Source organism: Trypanosoma melophagium (assembly GCF_022059095.1).
Source record: "Trypanosoma melophagium isolate St. Kilda chromosome Unknown ctg28segment0, whole genome shotgun sequence".
In the NCBI taxonomy this organism is placed as follows: domain Eukaryota; phylum Euglenozoa; class Kinetoplastea; order Trypanosomatida; family Trypanosomatidae; genus Trypanosoma; species Trypanosoma melophagium.
Genome location: NW_027125159.1, coordinates 216,760 through 234,332, shown reverse-complemented (window position 1 = coordinate 234,332; position 17,573 = coordinate 216,760). Strand labels below are relative to the sequence as shown.

Here is a 17,573-nt window from a genome sequence, read left to right as displayed (position 1 = left end):
ATAGATTCTTTCGCTTGGTTAAACTTTAAAAATAGAAGTAATGGAGTTCGGGACTCCACTGTTGATTATACTCTTAATTAATGAATATGCTCATTGTCAACTTGCGAAACGAATAGGAACTTGTGAGTTTCTTATTTCTGTTACTAAAGGGGTTCTTGACATTTTGGGAGTTTGCTCCCTTTGGTTTCCTCAGTAATATGATTCGAGATAGAGGGTGGGGAAAGCAGATTTATCATTACCTAACGGATTCCCCCATTTCAGCGGTTGTCACTGCTAAACAGAATCTAGAAACTAAAACCGCTCACCACGTGTTACGCTCTCCCAAGTATTGGAACCTAAATCGTGAATGTACAACGGATAATATAAAGAATTTTTTTCTCTTGAACTATGGATTTTTTAGGTGTTTCGTTGGTAATACACCATTTTTTTCTGTCGTGATATCTTTTAATTTAGATCTCAACAAAAGAGCTTATCAGGGTTTGCTTTCACGTATCAGTGATGCAAAGGGTAAAGTCTCAGGTGAAGAGTCTTATACTAGTCGATGGTAATAAAGTAGCTAAATTTGATGATATATATATATATATATATATATAAGAAAAAAGCACCCATCTAAAGAATTGGAAGTCCCAAGGTCCTAGAGATTCTATAGGGACGGGATTTTCTATTTGGTGTACTGCTGCGTCTGGGGATACCTGTGTGCATATTTTTTCCAATTGGATAGATGATGATACCAAACTTATCTTGATTAAGATGCGTGTATTCAAAAATAGGATTGGATCTTGCTTAATACAATTTGGTTCTGTGTAGTGCAAATTGTGGGGTTTTCTAAAATCATCAGTACTCTCTTGTATATTTTTCCTCTCTAGCCATTTGACGTTTCAACAAAGAAATTTTTGCAACGTACTTGTCAAATTAAGAAAAAAAAGCAACAACATGAATTTACTTGCGTCAACTAGCGTGATTGCACTAAAAAGTTCACTTCGAGATAAGCAGCGCAGAGGCCAGCAGCAGCTTCGGCATCTGAAGAGCCACGTGAGAGCAGCAGCAGCGCAGAGGCCAGCAGCAGCTCGGCATCTGAAGAGCCACGTGAGAGCAGCAGCAGCGCAGAGGCCAGCAGCAGTTCGGCATCTGAAGAGCCACGTGAGAGCAGCAGCAGCGCAGAGGCCAGCAGCAGTTCGGCATCTGAAGAGCCACGTGAGAGCAGCAGCAGCGCAGAGGCCAGCAGCAGCTCGGCATCTGAAGAGCCACGTGAGAGCAGCAGCAGCGCAGAGGCCAGCAGCAGCTCGGCATCTGAAGAGCCACGTGAGAGCAGCAGCAGCGCAGAGGCCAGCAGCAGTTCGGCATCTGAAGAGCCACGTGAGAGCAGCAGCAGCGCAGAGGCCAGCAGCAGTTCGGCATCTGAAGAGCCACGTGAGAGCAGCAGCAGCGCAGAGGCCAGCAGCAGCTCGGCATCTGAAGAGCCACGTGAGAGCAGCAGCAGCGCAGAGGCCAGCAGCAGCTCAGCATCTGAAGAGCCACGTGAGAGCAGCAGCAGCGCAGAGGCCAGCAGCAGCTCGGCATCTGAAGAGCCACGTGAGAGCAGCAGCAGCGCAGAGGCCAGCAGCAGTTCGGCATCTGAAGAGCCACGTGAGAGCAGCAGCAGCGCAGAGGCCAGCAGCAGTTCGGCATCTGAAGAGCCACGTGAGAGCAGCAGCAGCGCAGAGGCCAGCAGCAGCTCGGCATCTGAAGAGCCACGTGAGAGCAGCAGCAGCGCAGAGGCCAGCAGCAGCTCGGCATCTGAAGAGCCACGTGAGAGCAGCAGCAGCGCAGAGGCCAGCAGCAGCTCGGCATCTGAAGAGCCACGTGAGAGCAGCAGCAGCGCAGAGGCCAGCAGCAGCTCAGCATCTGAAGAGCCACGTGAGAGCAGCAGCAGCGCAGAGGCCAGCAGCAGTTCGGCATCTGAAGAGCCACGTGAGAGCAGCAGCAGCGCAGAGGCCAGCAGCAGCTCGGCATCTGAAGAGCCACGTGAGAGCAGCAGCAGCGCAGAGGCCAGCAGCAGCTCGGCATCTGAAGAGCCACGTGAGAGCAGCAGCAGCGCAGAGGCCAGCAGCAGTTCGGCATCTGAAGAGCCACGTGAGAGCAGCAGCAGCGCAGAGGCCAGCAGCAGTTCGGCATCTGAAGAGCCACGTGAGAGCAGCAGCAGCGCAGAGGCCAGCAGCAGTTCGGCATCTGAAGAGCCACGTGAGAGCAGCAGCAGCGCAGAGGCCAGCAGCAGTTCGGCATCTGAAGAGCCACGTGAGAGCAGCAGCAGCGCAGAGGCCAGCAGCAGCTCGGCATCTGAAGAGCCACGTGAGAGCAGCAGCAGCGCAGAGGCCAGCAGCAGTTCGGCATCTGAAGAGCCACGTGAGAGCAGCAGCAGCGCAGAGGCCAGCAGCAGTTCGGCATCTGAAGAGCCACGTGAGAGCAGCAGCAGCGCAGAGGCCAGCAGCAGTTCGGCATCTGAAGAGCCACGTGAGAGCAGCAGCAGCGCAGAGGCCAGCAGCAGCTCGGCATCTGAAGAGCCACGTGAGAGCAGCAGCAGCGCAGAGGCCAGCAGCAGCTCGGCATCTGAAGAGCCACGTGAGAGCAGCAGCAGCGCAGAGGCCAGCAGCAGCTCGGCATCTGAAGAGCCACGTGAGAGCAGCAGCAGCGCAGAGGCCAGCAGCAGCTCGGCATCTGAAGAGCCACGTGAGAGCAGCAGCAGCGCAGAGGCCAGCAGCAGCTCGGCATCTGAAGAGCCACGTGAGAGCAGCAGCAGCGCAGAGGCCAGCAGCAGTTCGGCATCTGAAGAGCCACGTGAGAGCAGCAGCAGCGCAGAGGCCAGCAGCAGCTCGGCATCTGAAGAGCCACGTGAGAGCAGCAGCAGCGCAGAGGCCAGCAGCAGCTCGGCATCTGAAGAGCCACGTGAGAGCAGCAGCAGCGCAGAGGCCAGCAGCAGCTCGGCATCTGAAGAGCCACGTGAGAGCAGCAGCAGCGCAGAGGCCAGCAGCAGTTCGGCATCTGAAGAGCCACGTGAGAGCAGCAGCAGCGCAGAGGCCAGCAGCAGTTCGGCATCTGAAGAGCCACGTGAGAGCAGCAGCAGCGCAGAGGCCAGCAGCAGCTCGGCATCTGAAGAGCCACGTGAGAGCAGCAGCAGCGCAGAGGCCAGCAGCAGCTCGGCATCTGAAGAGCCACGTGAGAGCAGCAGCAGCGCAGAGGCCAGCAGCAGCTCGGCATCTGAAGAGCCACGTGAGAGCAGCAGCAGCGCAGAGGCCAGCAGCAGCTCGGCATCTGAAGAGCCACGTGAGAGCAGCAGCAGCGCAGAGGCCAGCAGCAGCTCGGCATCTGAAGAGCCACGTGAGCAGCAGCAGCGCAGAGGCCAGCAGCAGCTCGGCATCTGAAGAGCCACGTGAGAGCAGCAGCAGCGCAGAGGCCAGCAGCAGCTCGGCATCTGAAGAGCCACGTGAGAGCAGCAGCAGCGCAGAGGCCAGCAGCAGCTCGGCATCTGAAGAGCCACGTGAGAGCAGCAGCAGCGCAGAGGCCAGCAGCAGCTCGGCATCTGAAGAGCCACGTGAGAGCAGCAGCAGCGCAGAGGCCAGCAGCAGCTCGGCATCTGAAGAGCCACGTGAGAGCAGCAGCAGCGCAGAGGCCAGCAGCAGCTCGGCATCTGAAGAGCCACGTGAGAGCAGCAGCAGCGCAGAGGCCAGCAGCAGTTCGGCATCTGAAGAGCCACGTGAGAGCAGCAGCAGCGCAGAGGCCAGCAGCAGCTCGGCATCTGAAGAGCCACGTGAGAGCAGCAGCAGCGCAGAGGCCAGCAGCAGCTCGGCATCTGAAGAGCCACGTGAGAGCAGCAGCAGCGCAGAGGCCAGCAGCAGTTCGGCATCTGAAGAGCCACGTGAGAGCAGCAGCAGCGCAGAGGCCAGCAGCAGTTCGGCATCTGAAGAGCCACGTGAGAGCAGCAGCAGCGCAGAGGCCAGCAGCAGCTCGGCATCTGAAGAGCCACGTGAGAGCAGCAGCAGCGCAGAGGCCAGCAGCAGTTCGGCATCTGAAGAGCCACGTGAGAGCAGCAGCAGCGCAGAGGCCAGCAGCAGTTCGGCATCTGAAGAGCCACGTGAGAGCAGCAGCAGCGCAGAGGCCAGCAGCAGCTCGGCATCTGAAGAGCCACGTGAGAGCAGCAGCAGCGCAGAGGCCAGCAGCAGCTCGGCATCTGAAGAGCCACGTGAGAGCAGCAGCAGCGCAGAGGCCAGCAGCAGCTCGGCATCTGAAGAGCCACGTGAGAGCAGCAGCAGCGCAGAGGCCAGCAGCAGCTCGGCATCTGAAGAGCCACGTGAGAGCAGCAGCAGCGCAGAGGCCAGCAGCAGCTCGGCATCTGAAGAGCCACGTGAGAGCAGCAGCAGCGCAGAGGCCAGCAGCAGTTCGGCATCTGAAGAGCCACGTGAGAGCAGCAGCAGCGCAGAGGCCAGCAGCAGCTCGGCATCTGAAGAGCCACGTGAGAGCAGCAGCAGCGCAGAGGCCAGCAGCAGTTCGGCATCTGAAGAGCCACGTGAGAGCAGCAGCAGCGCAGAGGCCAGCAGCAGCTCGGCATCTGAAGAGCCACGTGAGAGCAGCAGCAGCGCAGAGGCCAGCAGCAGCTCGGCATCTGAAGAGCCACGTGAGAGCAGCAGCAGCGCAGAGGCCAGCAGCAGCTCGGCATCTGAAGAGCCACGTGAGAGCAGCAGCAGCGCAGAGGCCAGCAGCAGCTCGGCATCTGAAGAGCCACGTGAGAGCAGCAGCAGCGCAGAGGCCAGCAGCAGCTCGGCATCTGAAGAGCCACGTGAGAGCAGCAGCAGCGCAGAGGCCAGCAGCAGTTCGGCATCTGAAGAGCCACGTGAGAGCAGCAGCAGCGCAGAGGCCAGCAGCAGTTCGGCATCTGAAGAGCCACGTGAGAGCAGCAGCAGCGCAGAGGCCAGCAGCAGCTCGGCATCTGAAGAGCCACGTGAGAGCAGCAGCAGCGCAGAGGCCAGCAGCAGTTCGGCATCTGAAGAGCCACGTGAGAGCAGCAGCAGCGCAGAGGCCAGCAGCAGCTCGGCATCTGAAGAGCCACGTGAGAGCAGCAGCAGCGCAGAGGCCAGCAGCAGTTCGGCATCTGAAGAGCCACGTGAGAGCAGCAGCAGCGCAGAGGCCAGCAGCAGCTCGGCATCTGAAGAGCCACGTGAGAGCAGCAGCAGCGCAGAGGCCAGCAGCAGCTCGGCATCTGAAGAGCCACGTGAGAGCAGCAGCAGCGCAGAGGCCAGCAGCAGCTCGGCATCTGAAGAGCCACGTGAGAGCAGCAGCAGCGCAGAGGCCAGCAGCAGCTCGGCATCTGAAGAGCCACGTGAGAGCAGCAGCAGCGCAGAGGCCAGCAGCAGCTCGGCATCTGAAGAGCCACGTGAGAGCAGCAGCAGCGCAGAGGCCAGCAGCAGCTCGGCATCTGAAGAGCCACGTGAGAGCAGCAGCAGCGCAGAGGCCAGCAGCAGCTCGGCATCTGAAGAGCCACGTGAGAGCAGCAGCAGCGCAGAGGCCAGCAGCAGCTCGGCATCTGAAGAGCCACGTGAGAGCAGCAGCAGCGCAGAGGCCAGCAGCAGCTCGGCATCTGAAGAGCCACGTGAGAGCAGCAGCAGCGCAGAGGCCAGCAGCAGTTCGGCATCTGAAGAGCCACGTGAGAGCAGCAGCAGCGCAGAGGCCAGCAGCAGCTCGGCATCTGAAGAGCCACGTGAGAGCAGCAGCAGCGCAGAGGCCAGCAGCAGTTCGGCATCTGAAGAGCCACGTGAGAGCAGCAGCAGCGCAGAGGCCAGCAGCAGTTCGGCATCTGAAGAGCCACGTGAGAGCAGCAGCAGCGCAGAGGCCAGCAGCAGCTCGGCATCTGAAGAGCCACGTGAGAGCAGCAGCAGCGCAGAGGCCAGCAGCAGTTCGGCATCTGAAGAGCCACGTGAGAGCAGCAGCAGCGCAGAGGCCAGCAGCAGTTCGGCATCTGAAGAGCCACGTGAGAGCAGCAGCAGCGCAGAGGCCAGCAGCAGCTCGGCATCTGAAGAGCCACGTGAGAGCAGCAGCAGCGCAGAGGCCAGCAGCAGTTCGGCATCTGAAGAGCCACGTGAGAGCAGCAGCAGCGCAGAGGCCAGCAGCAGCTCGGCATCTGAAGAGCCACGTGAGAGCAGCAGCAGCGCAGAGGCCAGCAGCAGTTCGGCATCTGAAGAGCCACGTGAGAGCAGCAGCAGCGCAGAGGCCAGCAGCAGTTCGGCATCTGAAGAGCCACGTGAGAGCAGCAGCAGCGCAGAGGCCAGCAGCAGCTCGGCATCTGAAGAGCCACGTGAGAGCAGCAGCAGCGCAGAGGCCAGCAGCAGTTCGGCATCTGAAGAGCCACGTGAGAGCAGCAGCAGCGCAGAGGCCAGCAGCAGCTCGGCATCTGAAGAGCCACGTGAGAGCAGCAGCAGCGCAGAGGCCAGCAGCAGCTCGGCATCTGAAGAGCCACGTGAGAGCAGCAGCAGCGCAGAGGCCAGCAGCAGCGCAGAGGCCAGCAGCAGCTCAGCATCTGAAGAGCCACGTGAGAGCAGCAGCAGCGCAGAGGCCAGCAGCAGTTCGGCATCTGAAGAGCCACGTGAGAGCAGCAGCAGCGCAGAGGCCAGCAGCAGTTCGGCATCTGAAGAGCCACGTGAGAGCAGCAGCAGCGCAGAGGCCAGCAGCAGCTCGGCATCTGAAGAGCCACGTGAGAGCAGCAGCAGCGCAGAGGCCAGCAGCAGTTCGGCATCTGAAGAGCCACGTGAGAGCAGCAGCAGCGCAGAGGCCAGCAGCAGCTCGGCATCTGAAGAGCCACGTGAGAGCAGCAGCAGCGCAGAGGCCAGCAGCAGCTCAGCATCTGAAGAGCCACGTGAGAGCAGCAGCAGCGCAGAGGCCAGCAGCAGCTCGGCATCTGAAGAGCCACGTGAGAGCAGCAGCAGCGCAGAGGCCAGCAGCAGTTCGGCATCTGAAGAGCCACGTGAGAGCAGCAGCAGCGCAGAGGCCAGCAGCAGCTCGGCATCTGAAGAGCCACGTGAGAGCAGCAGCAGCGCAGAGGCCAGCAGCAGCTCGGCATCTGAAGAGCCACGTGAGAGCAGCAGCAGCGCAGAGGCCAGCAGCAGTTCGGCATCTGAAGAGCCACGTGAGAGCAGCAGCAGCGCAGAGGCCAGCAGCAGCTCGGCATCTGAAGAGCCACGTGAGAGCAGCAGCAGCGCAGAGGCCAGCAGCAGCTCGGCATCTGAAGAGCCACGTGAGAGCAGCAGCAGCGCAGAGGCCAGCAGCAGCTCGGCATCTGAAGAGCCACGTGAGAGCAGCAGCAGCGCAGAGGCCAGCAGCAGTTCGGCATCTGAAGAGCCACGTGAGAGCAGCAGCAGCGCAGAGGCCAGCAGCAGCTCGGCATCTGAAGAGCCACGTGAGAGCAGCAGCAGCGCAGAGGCCAGCAGCAGCTCGGCATCTGAAGAGCCACGTGAGAGCAGCAGCAGCGCAGAGGCCAGCAGCAGCTCGGCATCTGAAGAGCCACGTGAGAGCAGCAGCAGCGCAGAGGCCAGCAGCAGCTCGGCATCTGAAGAGCCACGTGAGAGCAGCAGCAGCGCAGAGGCCAGCAGCAGCTCGGCATCTGAAGAGCCACGTGAGAGCAGCAGCAGCGCAGAGGCCAGCAGCAGCTCGGCATCTGAAGAGCCACGTGAGAGCAGCAGCAGCGCAGAGGCCAGCAGCAGCTCGGCATCTGAAGAGCCACGTGAGAGCAGCAGCAGCGCAGAGGCCAGCAGCAGCTCGGCATCTGAAGAGCCACGTGAGAGCAGCAGCAGCGCAGAGGCCAGCAGCAGCTCGGCATCTGAAGAGCCACGTGAGAGCAGCAGCAGCGCAGAGGCCAGCAGCAGCTCGGCATCTGAAGAGCCACGTGAGAGCAGCAGCAGCGCAGAGGCCAGCAGCAGCTCGGCATCTGAAGAGCCACGTGAGAGCAGCAGCAGCGCAGAGGCCAGCAGCAGTTCGGCATCTGAAGAGCCACGTGAGAGCAGCAGCAGCGCAGAGGCCAGCAGCAGCTCGGCATCTGAAGAGCCACGTGAGAGCAGCAGCAGCGCAGAGGCCAGCAGCAGTTCGGCATCTGAAGAGCCACGTGAGAGCAGCAGCAGCGCAGAGGCCAGCAGCAGTTCGGCATCTGAAGAGCCACGTGAGAGCAGCAGCAGCGCAGAGGCCAGCAGCAGCTCGGCATCTGAAGAGCCACGTGAGAGCAGCAGCAGCGCAGAGGCCAGCAGCAGCTCGGCATCTGAAGAGCCACGTGAGAGCAGCAGCAGCGCAGAGGCCAGCAGCAGCTCGGCATCTGAAGAGCCACGTGAGAGCAGCAGCAGCGCAGAGGCCAGCAGCAGTTCGGCATCTGAAGAGCCACGTGAGAGCAGCAGCAGCGCAGAGGCCAGCAGCAGTTCGGCATCTGAAGAGCCACGTGAGAGCAGCAGCAGCGCAGAGGCCAGCAGCAGCTCGGCATCTGAAGAGCCACGTGAGAGCAGCAGCAGCGCAGAGGCCAGCAGCAGCTCGGCATCTGAAGAGCCACGTGAGAGCAGCAGCAGCGCAGAGGCCAGCAGCAGCTCGGCATCTGAAGAGCCACGTGAGAGCAGCAGCAGCGCAGAGGCCAGCAGCAGCTCGGCATCTGAAGAGCCACGTGAGAGCAGCAGCAGCGCAGAGGCCAGCAGCAGTTCGGCATCTGAAGAGCCACGTGAGAGCAGCAGCAGCGCAGAGGCCAGCAGCAGCTCGGCATCTGAAGAGCCACGTGAGAGCAGCAGCAGCGCAGAGGCCAGCAGCAGTTCGGCATCTGAAGAGCCACGTGAGAGCAGCAGCAGCGCAGAGGCCAGCAGCAGTTCGGCATCTGAAGAGCCACGTGAGAGCAGCAGCAGCGCAGAGGCCAGCAGCAGCTCGGCATCTGAAGAGCCACGTGAGAGCAGCAGCAGCGCAGAGGCCAGCAGCAGCTCGGCATCTGAAGAGCCACGTGAGAGCAGCAGCAGCGCAGAGGCCAGCAGCAGCTCGGCATCTGAAGAGCCACGTGAGAGCAGCAGCAGCGCAGAGGCCAGCAGCAGTTCGGCATCTGAAGAGCCACGTGAGAGCAGCAGCAGCGCAGAGGCCAGCAGCAGCTCGGCATCTGAAGAGCCACGTGAGAGCAGCAGCAGCGCAGAGGCCAGCAGCAGCTCGGCATCTGAAGAGCCACGTGAGAGCAGCAGCAGCGCAGAGGCCAGCAGCAGCTCGGCATCTGAAGAGCCACGTGAGAGCAGCAGCAGCGCAGAGGCCAGCAGCAGCTCGGCATCTGAAGAGCCACGTGAGAGCAGCAGCAGCGCAGAGGCCAGCAGCAGCTCGGCATCTGAAGAGCCACGTGAGAGCAGCAGCAGCGCAGAGGCCAGCAGCAGCTCGGCATCTGAAGAGCCACGTGAGAGCAGCAGCAGCGCAGAGGCCAGCAGCAGTTCGGCATCTGAAGAGCCACGTGAGAGCAGCAGCAGCGCAGAGGCCAGCAGCAGTTCGGCATCTGAAGAGCCACGTGAGAGCAGCAGCAGCGCAGAGGCCAGCAGCAGCTCGGCATCTGAAGAGCCACGTGAGAGCAGCAGCAGCGCAGAGGCCAGCAGCAGCTCGGCATCTGAAGAGCCACGTGAGAGCAGCAGCAGCGCAGAGGCCAGCAGCAGCTCGGCATCTGAAGAGCCACGTGAGAGCAGCAGCAGCGCAGAGGCCAGCAGCAGTTCGGCATCTGAAGAGCCACGTGAGAGCAGCAGCAGCGCAGAGGCCAGCAGCAGTTCGGCATCTGAAGAGCCACGTGAGAGCAGCAGCAGCGCAGAGGCCAGCAGCAGCTCGGCATCTGAAGAGCCACGTGAGAGCAGCAGCAGCGCAGAGGCCAGCAGCAGCTCGGCATCTGAAGAGCCACGTGAGAGCAGCAGCAGCGCAGAGGCCAGCAGCAGCTCGGCATCTGAAGAGCCACGTGAGAGCAGCAGCAGCGCAGAGGCCAGCAGCAGCTCGGCATCTGAAGAGCCACGTGAGAGCAGCAGCAGCGCAGAGGCCAGCAGCAGCTCAGCATCTGAAGAGCCACGTGAGAGCAGCAGCAGCGCAGAGGCCAGCAGCAGTTCGGCATCTGAAGAGCCACGTGAGAGCAGCAGCAGCGCAGAGGCCAGCAGCAGCTCGGCATCTGAAGAGCCACGTGAGAGCAGCAGCAGCGCAGAGGCCAGCAGCAGTTCGGCATCTGAAGAGCCACGTGAGAGCAGCAGCAGCGCAGAGGCCAGCAGCAGCTCGGCATCTGAAGAGCCACGTGAGAGCAGCAGCAGCGCAGAGGCCAGCAGCAGTTCGGCATCTGAAGAGCCACGTGAGAGCAGCAGCAGCGCAGAGGCCAGCAGCAGCTCAGCATCTGAAGAGCCACGTGAGAGCAGCAGCAGCGCAGAGGCCAGCAGCAGTTCGGCATCTGAAGAGCCACGTGAGAGCAGCAGCAGCGCAGAGGCCAGCAGCAGCTCGGCATCTGAAGAGCCACGTGAGAGCAGCAGCAGCGCAGAGGCCAGCAGCAGCTCGGCATCTGAAGAGCCACGTGAGAGCAGCAGCAGCGCAGAGGCCAGCAGCAGCTCGGCATCTGAAGAGCCACGTGAGAGCAGCAGCAGCGCAGAGGCCAGCAGCAGTTCGGCATCTGAAGAGCCACGTGAGAGCAGCAGCAGCGCAGAGGCCAGCAGCAGCTCGGCATCTGAAGAGCCACGTGAGAGCAGCAGCAGCGCAGAGGCCAGCAGCAGCTCGGCATCTGAAGAGCCACGTGAGAGCAGCAGCAGCGCAGAGGCCAGCAGCAGCTCGGCATCTGAAGAGCCACGTGAGAGCAGCAGCAGCGCAGAGGCCAGCAGCAGTTCGGCATCTGAAGAGCCACGTGAGAGCAGCAGCAGCGCAGAGGCCAGCAGCAGCTCGGCATCTGAAGAGCCACGTGAGAGCAGCAGCAGCGCAGAGGCCAGCAGCAGTTCGGCATCTGAAGAGCCACGTGAGAGCAGCAGCAGCGCAGAGGCCAGCAGCAGCTCGGCATCTGAAGAGCCACGTGAGAGCAGCAGCAGCGCAGAGGCCAGCAGCAGTTCGGCATCTGAAGAGCCACGTGAGAGCAGCAGCAGCGCAGAGGCCAGCAGCAGTTCGGCATCTGAAGAGCCACGTGAGAGCAGCAGCAGCGCAGAGGCCAGCAGCAGCTCGGCATCTGAAGAGCCACGTGAGAGCAGCAGCAGCGCAGAGGCCAGCAGCAGCTCGGCATCTGAAGAGCCACGTGAGAGCAGCAGCAGCGCAGAGGCCAGCAGCAGCTCGGCATCTGAAGAGCCACGTGAGAGCAGCAGCAGCGCAGAGGCCAGCAGCAGCTCGGCATCTGAAGAGCCACGTGAGAGCAGCAGCAGCGCAGAGGCCAGCAGCAGCTCGGCATCTGAAGAGCCACGTGAGAGCAGCAGCAGCGCAGAGGCCAGCAGCAGTTCGGCATCTGAAGAGCCACGTGAGAGCAGCAGCAGCGCAGAGGCCAGCAGCAGCTCGGCATCTGAAGAGCCACGTGAGAGCAGCAGCAGCGCAGAGGCCAGCAGCAGTTCGGCATCTGAAGAGCCACGTGAGAGCAGCAGCAGCGCAGAGGCCAGCAGCAGCTCAGCATCTGAAGAGCCACGTGAGAGCAGCAGCAGCGCAGAGGCCAGCAGCAGTTCGGCATCTGAAGAGCCACGTGAGAGCAGCAGCAGCGCAGAGGCCAGCAGCAGCTCGGCATCTGAAGAGCCACGTGAGAGCAGCAGCAGCGCAGAGGCCAGCAGCAGTTCGGCATCTGAAGAGCCACGTGAGAGCAGCAGCAGCGCAGAGGCCAGCAGCAGCTCGGCATCTGAAGAGCCACGTCAGCAGAGGCCAGCAGCAGCTCGGCATCTGAAGAGCCACGTGAGAGCAGCAGCAGCGCAGAGGCCAGCAGCAGCTCGGCATCTGAAGAGCCACGTGAGAGCAGCAGCAGCGCAGAGGCCAGCAGCAGCTCGGCATCTGAAGAGCCACGTGAGAGCAGCAGCAGCGCAGAGGCCAGCAGCAGTTCGGCATCTGAAGAGCCACGTGAGAGCAGCAGCAGCGCAGAGGCCAGCAGCAGTTCGGCACCTGAAGAGCCACGTGAGAGCAGCAGCAGCGCAGAGGCCAGCAGCAGTTCGGCATCTGAAGAGCCACGTGAGAGCAGCAGCAGCGCAGAGGCCAGCAGCAGCTCGGCATCTGAAGAGCCACGTGAGAGCAGCAGCAGCGCAGAGGCCAGCAGCAGCTCGGCATCTGAAGAGCCACGTGAGAGCAGCAGCAGCGCAGAGGCCAGCAGCAGCTCAGCATCTGAAGAGCCACGTGAGAGCAGCAGCAGCGCAGAGGCCAGCAGCAGCTCGGCATCTGAAGAGCCACGTGAGAGCAGCAGCAGCGCAGAGGCCAGCAGCAGCTCGGCATCTGAAGAGCCACGTGAGAGCAGCAGCAGCGCAGAGGCCAGCAGCAGTTCGGCATCTGAAGAGCCACGTGAGAGCAGCAGCAGCGCAGAGGCCAGCAGCAGTTCGGCATCTGAAGAGCCACGTGAGAGCAGCAGCAGCGCAGAGGCCAGCAGCAGTTCGGCATCTGAAGAGCCACGTGAGAGCAGCAGCAGCGCAGAGGCCAGCAGCAGTTCGGCATCTGAAGAGCCACGTGAGAGCAGCAGCAGCGCAGAGGCCAGCAGCAGCTCGGCATCTGAAGAGCCACGTGAGAGCAGCAGCAGCGCAGAGGCCAGCAGCAGCTCGGCATCTGAAGAGCCACGTGAGAGCAGCAGCAGCGCAGAGGCCAGCAGCAGTTCGGCATCTGAAGAGCCACGTGAGAGCAGCAGCAGCGCAGAGGCCAGCAGCAGCTCGGCATCTGAAGAGCCACGTGAGAGCAGCAGCAGCGCAGAGGCCAGCAGCAGTTCGGCATCTGAAGAGCCACGTGAGAGCAGCAGCAGCGCAGAGGCCAGCAGCAGCTCGGCATCTGAAGAGCCACGTGAGAGCAGCAGCAGCGCAGAGGCCAGCAGCAGCTCGGCATCTGAAGAGCCACGTGAGAGCAGCAGCAGCGCAGAGGCCAGCAGCAGTTCGGCATCTGAAGAGCCACGTGAGAGCAGCAGCAGCGCAGAGGCCAGCAGCAGCTCGGCATCTGAAGAGCCACGTGAGAGCAGCAGCAGCGCAGAGGCCAGCAGCAGCAGTTCGGCACCTGAAGAGCCACGTGAGAGCAGCAGCAGCGCAGAGGCCAGCAGCAGCTCGGCATCTGAAGAGCCACGTGAGAGCAGCAGCAGCGCAGAGGCCAGCAGCAGTTCGGCATCTGAAGAGCCACGTGAGAGCAGCAGCAGCGCAGAGGCCAGCAGCAGCTCGGCATCTGAAGAGCCACGTGAGAGCAGCAGCAGCGCAGAGGCCAGCAGCAGTTCGGCATCTGAAGAGCCACGTGAGAGCAGCAGCAGCGCAGAGGCCAGCAGCAGTTCGGCATCTGAAGAGCCACGTGAGAGCAGCAGCAGCGCAGAGGCCAGCAGCAGCTCGGCATCTGAAGAGCCACGTGAGAGCAGCAGCAGCGCAGAGGCCAGCAGCAGTTCGGCATCTGAAGAGCCACGTGAGAGCAGCAGCAGCGCAGAGGCCAGCAGCAGCTCGGCATCTGAAGAGCCACGTGAGAGCAGCAGCAGCGCAGAGGCCAGCAGCAGTTCGGCATCTGAAGAGCCACGTGAGAGCAGCAGCAGCGCAGAGGCCAGCAGCAGCTCGGCATCTGAAGAGCCACGTGAGAGCAGCAGCAGCGCAGAGGCCAGCAGCAGCTCGGCATCTGAAGAGCCACGTGAGAGCAGCAGCAGCGCAGAGGCCAGCAGCAGCTCGGCATCTGAAGAGCCACGTGAGAGCAGCAGCAGCGCAGAGGCCAGCAGCAGTTCGGCATCTGAAGAGCCACGTGAGAGCAGCAGCAGCGCAGAGGCCAGCAGCAGCTCGGCATCTGAAGAGCCACGTGAGAGCAGCAGCAGCGCAGAGGCCAGCAGCAGTTCGGCATCTGAAGAGCCACGTGAGAGCAGCAGCAGCGCAGAGGCCAGCAGCAGCTCGGCATCTGAAGAGCCACGTGAGAGCAGCAGCAGCGCAGAGGCCAGCAGCAGTTCGGCATCTGAAGAGCCACGTGAGAGCAGCAGCAGCGCAGAGGCCAGCAGCAGCTCGGCATCTGAAGAGCCACGTGAGAGCAGCAGCAGCGCAGAGGCCAGCAGCAGTTCGGCATCTGAAGAGCCACGTGAGAGCAGCAGCAGCGCAGAGGCCAGCAGCAGCTCAGCATCTGAAGAGCCACGTGAGAGCAGCAGCAGCGCAGAGGCCAGCAGCAGTTCGGCATCTGAAGAGCCACGTGAGAGCAGCAGCAGCGCAGAGGCCAGCAGCAGTTCGGCATCTGAAGAGCCACGTGAGAGCAGCAGCAGCGCAGAGGCCAGCAGCAGTTCGGCATCTGAAGAGCCACGTGAGAGCAGCAGCAGCGCAGAGGCCAGCAGCAGCTCGGCATCTGAAGAGCCACGTGAGAGCAGCAGCAGCGCAGAGGCCAGCAGCAGCTCGGCATCTGAAGAGCCACGTGAGAGCAGCAGCAGCGCAGAGGCCAGCAGCAGCTCGGCATCTGAAGAGCCACGTGAGAGCAGCAGCAGCGCAGAGGCCAGCAGCAGCTCGGCATCTGAAGAGCCACGTGAGAGCAGCAGCAGCGCAGAGGCCAGCAGCAGTTCGGCATCTGAAGAGCCACGTGAGAGCAGCAGCAGCGCAGAGGCCAGCAGCAGCTCGGCATCTGAAGAGCCACGTGAGAGCAGCAGCAGCGCAGAGGCCAGCAGCAGCTCGGCATCTGAAGAGCCACGTGAGAGCAGCAGCAGCGCAGAGGCCAGCAGCAGCTCGGCATCTGAAGAGCCACGTGAGAGCAGCAGCAGCGCAGAGGCCAGCAGCAGTTCGGCATCTGAAGAGCCACGTGAGAGCAGCAGCAGCGCAGAGGCCAGCAGCAGCTCGGCATCTGAAGAGCCACGTGAGAGCAGCAGCAGCGCAGAGGCCAGCAGCAGTTCGGCATCTGAAGAGCCACGTGAGAGCAGCAGCAGCGCAGAGGCCAGCAGCAGTTCGGCATCTGAAGAGCCACGTGAGAGCAGCAGCAGCGCAGAGGCCAGCAGCAGTTCGGCATCTGAAGAGCCACGTGAGAGCAGCAGCAGCGCAGAGGCCAGCAGCAGTTCGGCATCTGAAGAGCCACGTGAGAGCAGCAGCAGCGCAGAGGCCAGCAGCAGTTCGGCATCTGAAGAGCCACGTGAGAGCAGCAGCAGCGCAGAGGCCAGCAGCAGCTCGGCATCTGAAGAGCCACGTGAGAGCAGCAGCAGCGCAGAGGCCAGCAGCAGTTCGGCATCTGAAGAGCCACGTGAGAGCAGCAGCAGCGCAGAGGCCAGCAGCAGCTCGGCATCTGAAGAGCCACGTGAGAGCAGCAGCAGCGCAGAGGCCAGCAGCAGCTCGGCATCTGAAGAGCCACGTGAGAGCAGCAGCAGCGCAGAGGCCAGCAGCAGCTCGGCATCTGAAGAGCCACGTGAGAGCAGCAGCAGCGCAGAGGCCAGCAGCAGCTCGGCATCTGAAGAGCCACGTGAGAGCAGCAGCAGCGCAGAGGCCAGCAGCAGCTCGGCATCTGAAGAGCCACGTGAGAGCAGCAGCAGCGCAGAGGCCAGCAGCAGCTCGGCATCTGAAGAGCCACGTGAGAGCAGCAGCAGCGCAGAGGCCAGCAGCAGCTCGGCATCTGAAGAGCCACGTGAGAGCAGCAGCAGCGCAGAGGCCAGCAGCAGTTCGGCATCTGAAGAGCCACGTGAGAGCAGCAGCAGCGCAGAGGCCAGCAGCAGCTCGGCATCTGAAGAGCCACGTGAGAGCAGCAGCAGCGCGCAGAGGCCAGCAGCAGCTCGGCATCTGAAGAGCCACGTGAGAGCAGCAGCAGCGCAGAGGCCAGCAGCAGCTCGGCATCTGAAGAGCCACGTGAGAGCAGCAGCAGCGCAGAGGCCAGCAGCAGCTCGGCATCTGAAGAGCCACGTGAGAGCAGCAGCAGCGCAGAGGCCAGCAGCAGCTCGGCATCTGAAGAGCCACGTGAGAGCAGCAGCAGCGCAGAGGCCAGCAGCAGCTCGGCATCTGAAGAGCCACGTGAGAGCAGCAGCAGCGCAGAGGCCAGCAGCAGCAGCGCAGAGGCCAGCAGAGGCCAGCAGCAGCTCAGCATCTGAAGAGCCACGTGAGAGCAGCAGCAGCGCAGAGGCCAGCAGCAGCTCGGCATCTGAAGAGCCACGTGAGAGCAGCAGCAGCGCAGAGGCCAGCAGCAGTTCGGCATCTGAAGAGCCACGTGAGAGCAGCAGCAGCGCAGAGGCCAGCAGCAGCTCGGCATCTGAAGAGCCACGTGAGAGCAGCAGCAGCGCAGAGGCCAGCAGCAGCTCGGCATCTGAAGAGCCACGTGAGAGCAGCAGCAGCGCAGAGGCCAGCAGCAGCTCGGCATCTGAAGAGCCACGTGAGAGCAGCAGCAGCGCAGAGGCCAGCAGCAGTTCGGCATCTGAAGAGCCACGTGAGAGCAGCAGCAGCGCAGAGGCCAGCAGCAGCTCGGCATCTGAAGAGCCACGTGAGAGCAGCAGCAGCGCAGAGGCCAGCAGCAGTTCGGCATCTGAAGAGCCACGTGAGAGCAGCAGCAGCGCAGAGGCCAGCAGCAGCTCGGCATCTGAAGAGCCACGTGAGAGCAGCAGCAGCGCAGAGGCCAGCAGCAGTTCGGCATCTGAAGAGCCACGTGAGAGCAGCAGCAGCGCAGAGGCCAGCAGCAGTTCGGCATCTGAAGAGCCACGTGAGAGCAGCAGCAGCGCAGAGGCCAGCAGCAGTTCGGCATCTGAAGAGCCACGTGAGAGCAGCAGCAGCGCAGAGGCCAGCAGCAGCTCGGCATCTGAAGAGCCACGTGAGAGCAGCAGCAGCGCAGAGGCCAGCAGCAGCTCGGCATCTGAAGAGCCACGTGAGAGCAGCAGCAGCGCAGAGGCCAGCAGCAGTTCGGCATCTGAAGAGCCACGTGAGAGCAGCAGCAGCGCAGAGGCCAGCAGCAGTTCGGCATCTGAAGAGCCACGTGAGAGCAGCAGCAGCGCAGAGGCCAGCAGCAGTTCGGCATCTGAAGAGCCACGTGAGAGCAGCAGCAGCGCAGAGGCCAGCAGCAGTTCGGCATCTGAAGAGCCACGTGAGAGCAGCAGCAGCGCAGAGGCCAGCAGCAGTTCGGCATCTGAAGAGCCACGTGAGAGCAGCAGCAGCGCAGAGGCCAGCAGCAGCTCGGCATCTGAAGAGCCACGTGAGAGCAGCAGCAGCGCAGAGGCCAGCAGCAGCTCGGCATCTGAAGAGCCACGTGAGAGCAGCAGCAGCGCAGAGGCCAGCAGCAGTTCGGCATCTGAAGAGCCACGTGAGAGCAGCAGCAGCGCAGAGGCCAGCAGCAGCTCGGCATCTGAAGAGCCACGAGAGCAGCAGCAGCGCAGAGGCCAGCAGCAGTTCGGCATCTGAAGAGCCACGTGAGAGCAGCAGCAGCGCAGAGGCCAGCAGCAGTTCGGCATCTGAAGAGCCACGTGAGAGCAGCAGCAGCGCAGAGGCCAGCAGCAG

General features: G+C 62.5%; 2 protein-coding genes across 2 annotated transcripts; both read left to right on the top strand.

Annotated features, from left to right (window-relative positions):
• Positions 1–197: 197 nt before the first annotated feature.
• Positions 198–548, top strand: LSM04_008526 (uncharacterized protein; the record flags this gene model as incomplete). Its single annotated transcript, XM_067330740.1, has 1 exon — positions 198–548. The coding sequence occupies one exon, from the start codon at positions 198–200 to the stop codon at positions 546–548; it is 351 nt and encodes a 116-aa protein (XP_067190350.1).
• Positions 549–933: 385 nt separating this feature from the next.
• LSM04_000136 (uncharacterized protein) lies at positions 934–17,477 on the top strand (the record flags this gene model as incomplete). The annotated part of the gene is made up of 2 exons (XM_067330729.1): positions 934–11,794; positions 11,845–17,477. 2 exons carry the CDS (start codon positions 934–936, stop codon positions 17,475–17,477), a joined length of 16,494 nt encoding a protein of 5,497 aa, XP_067190269.1.
• Positions 17,478–17,573: the final 96 nt, after the last annotated feature.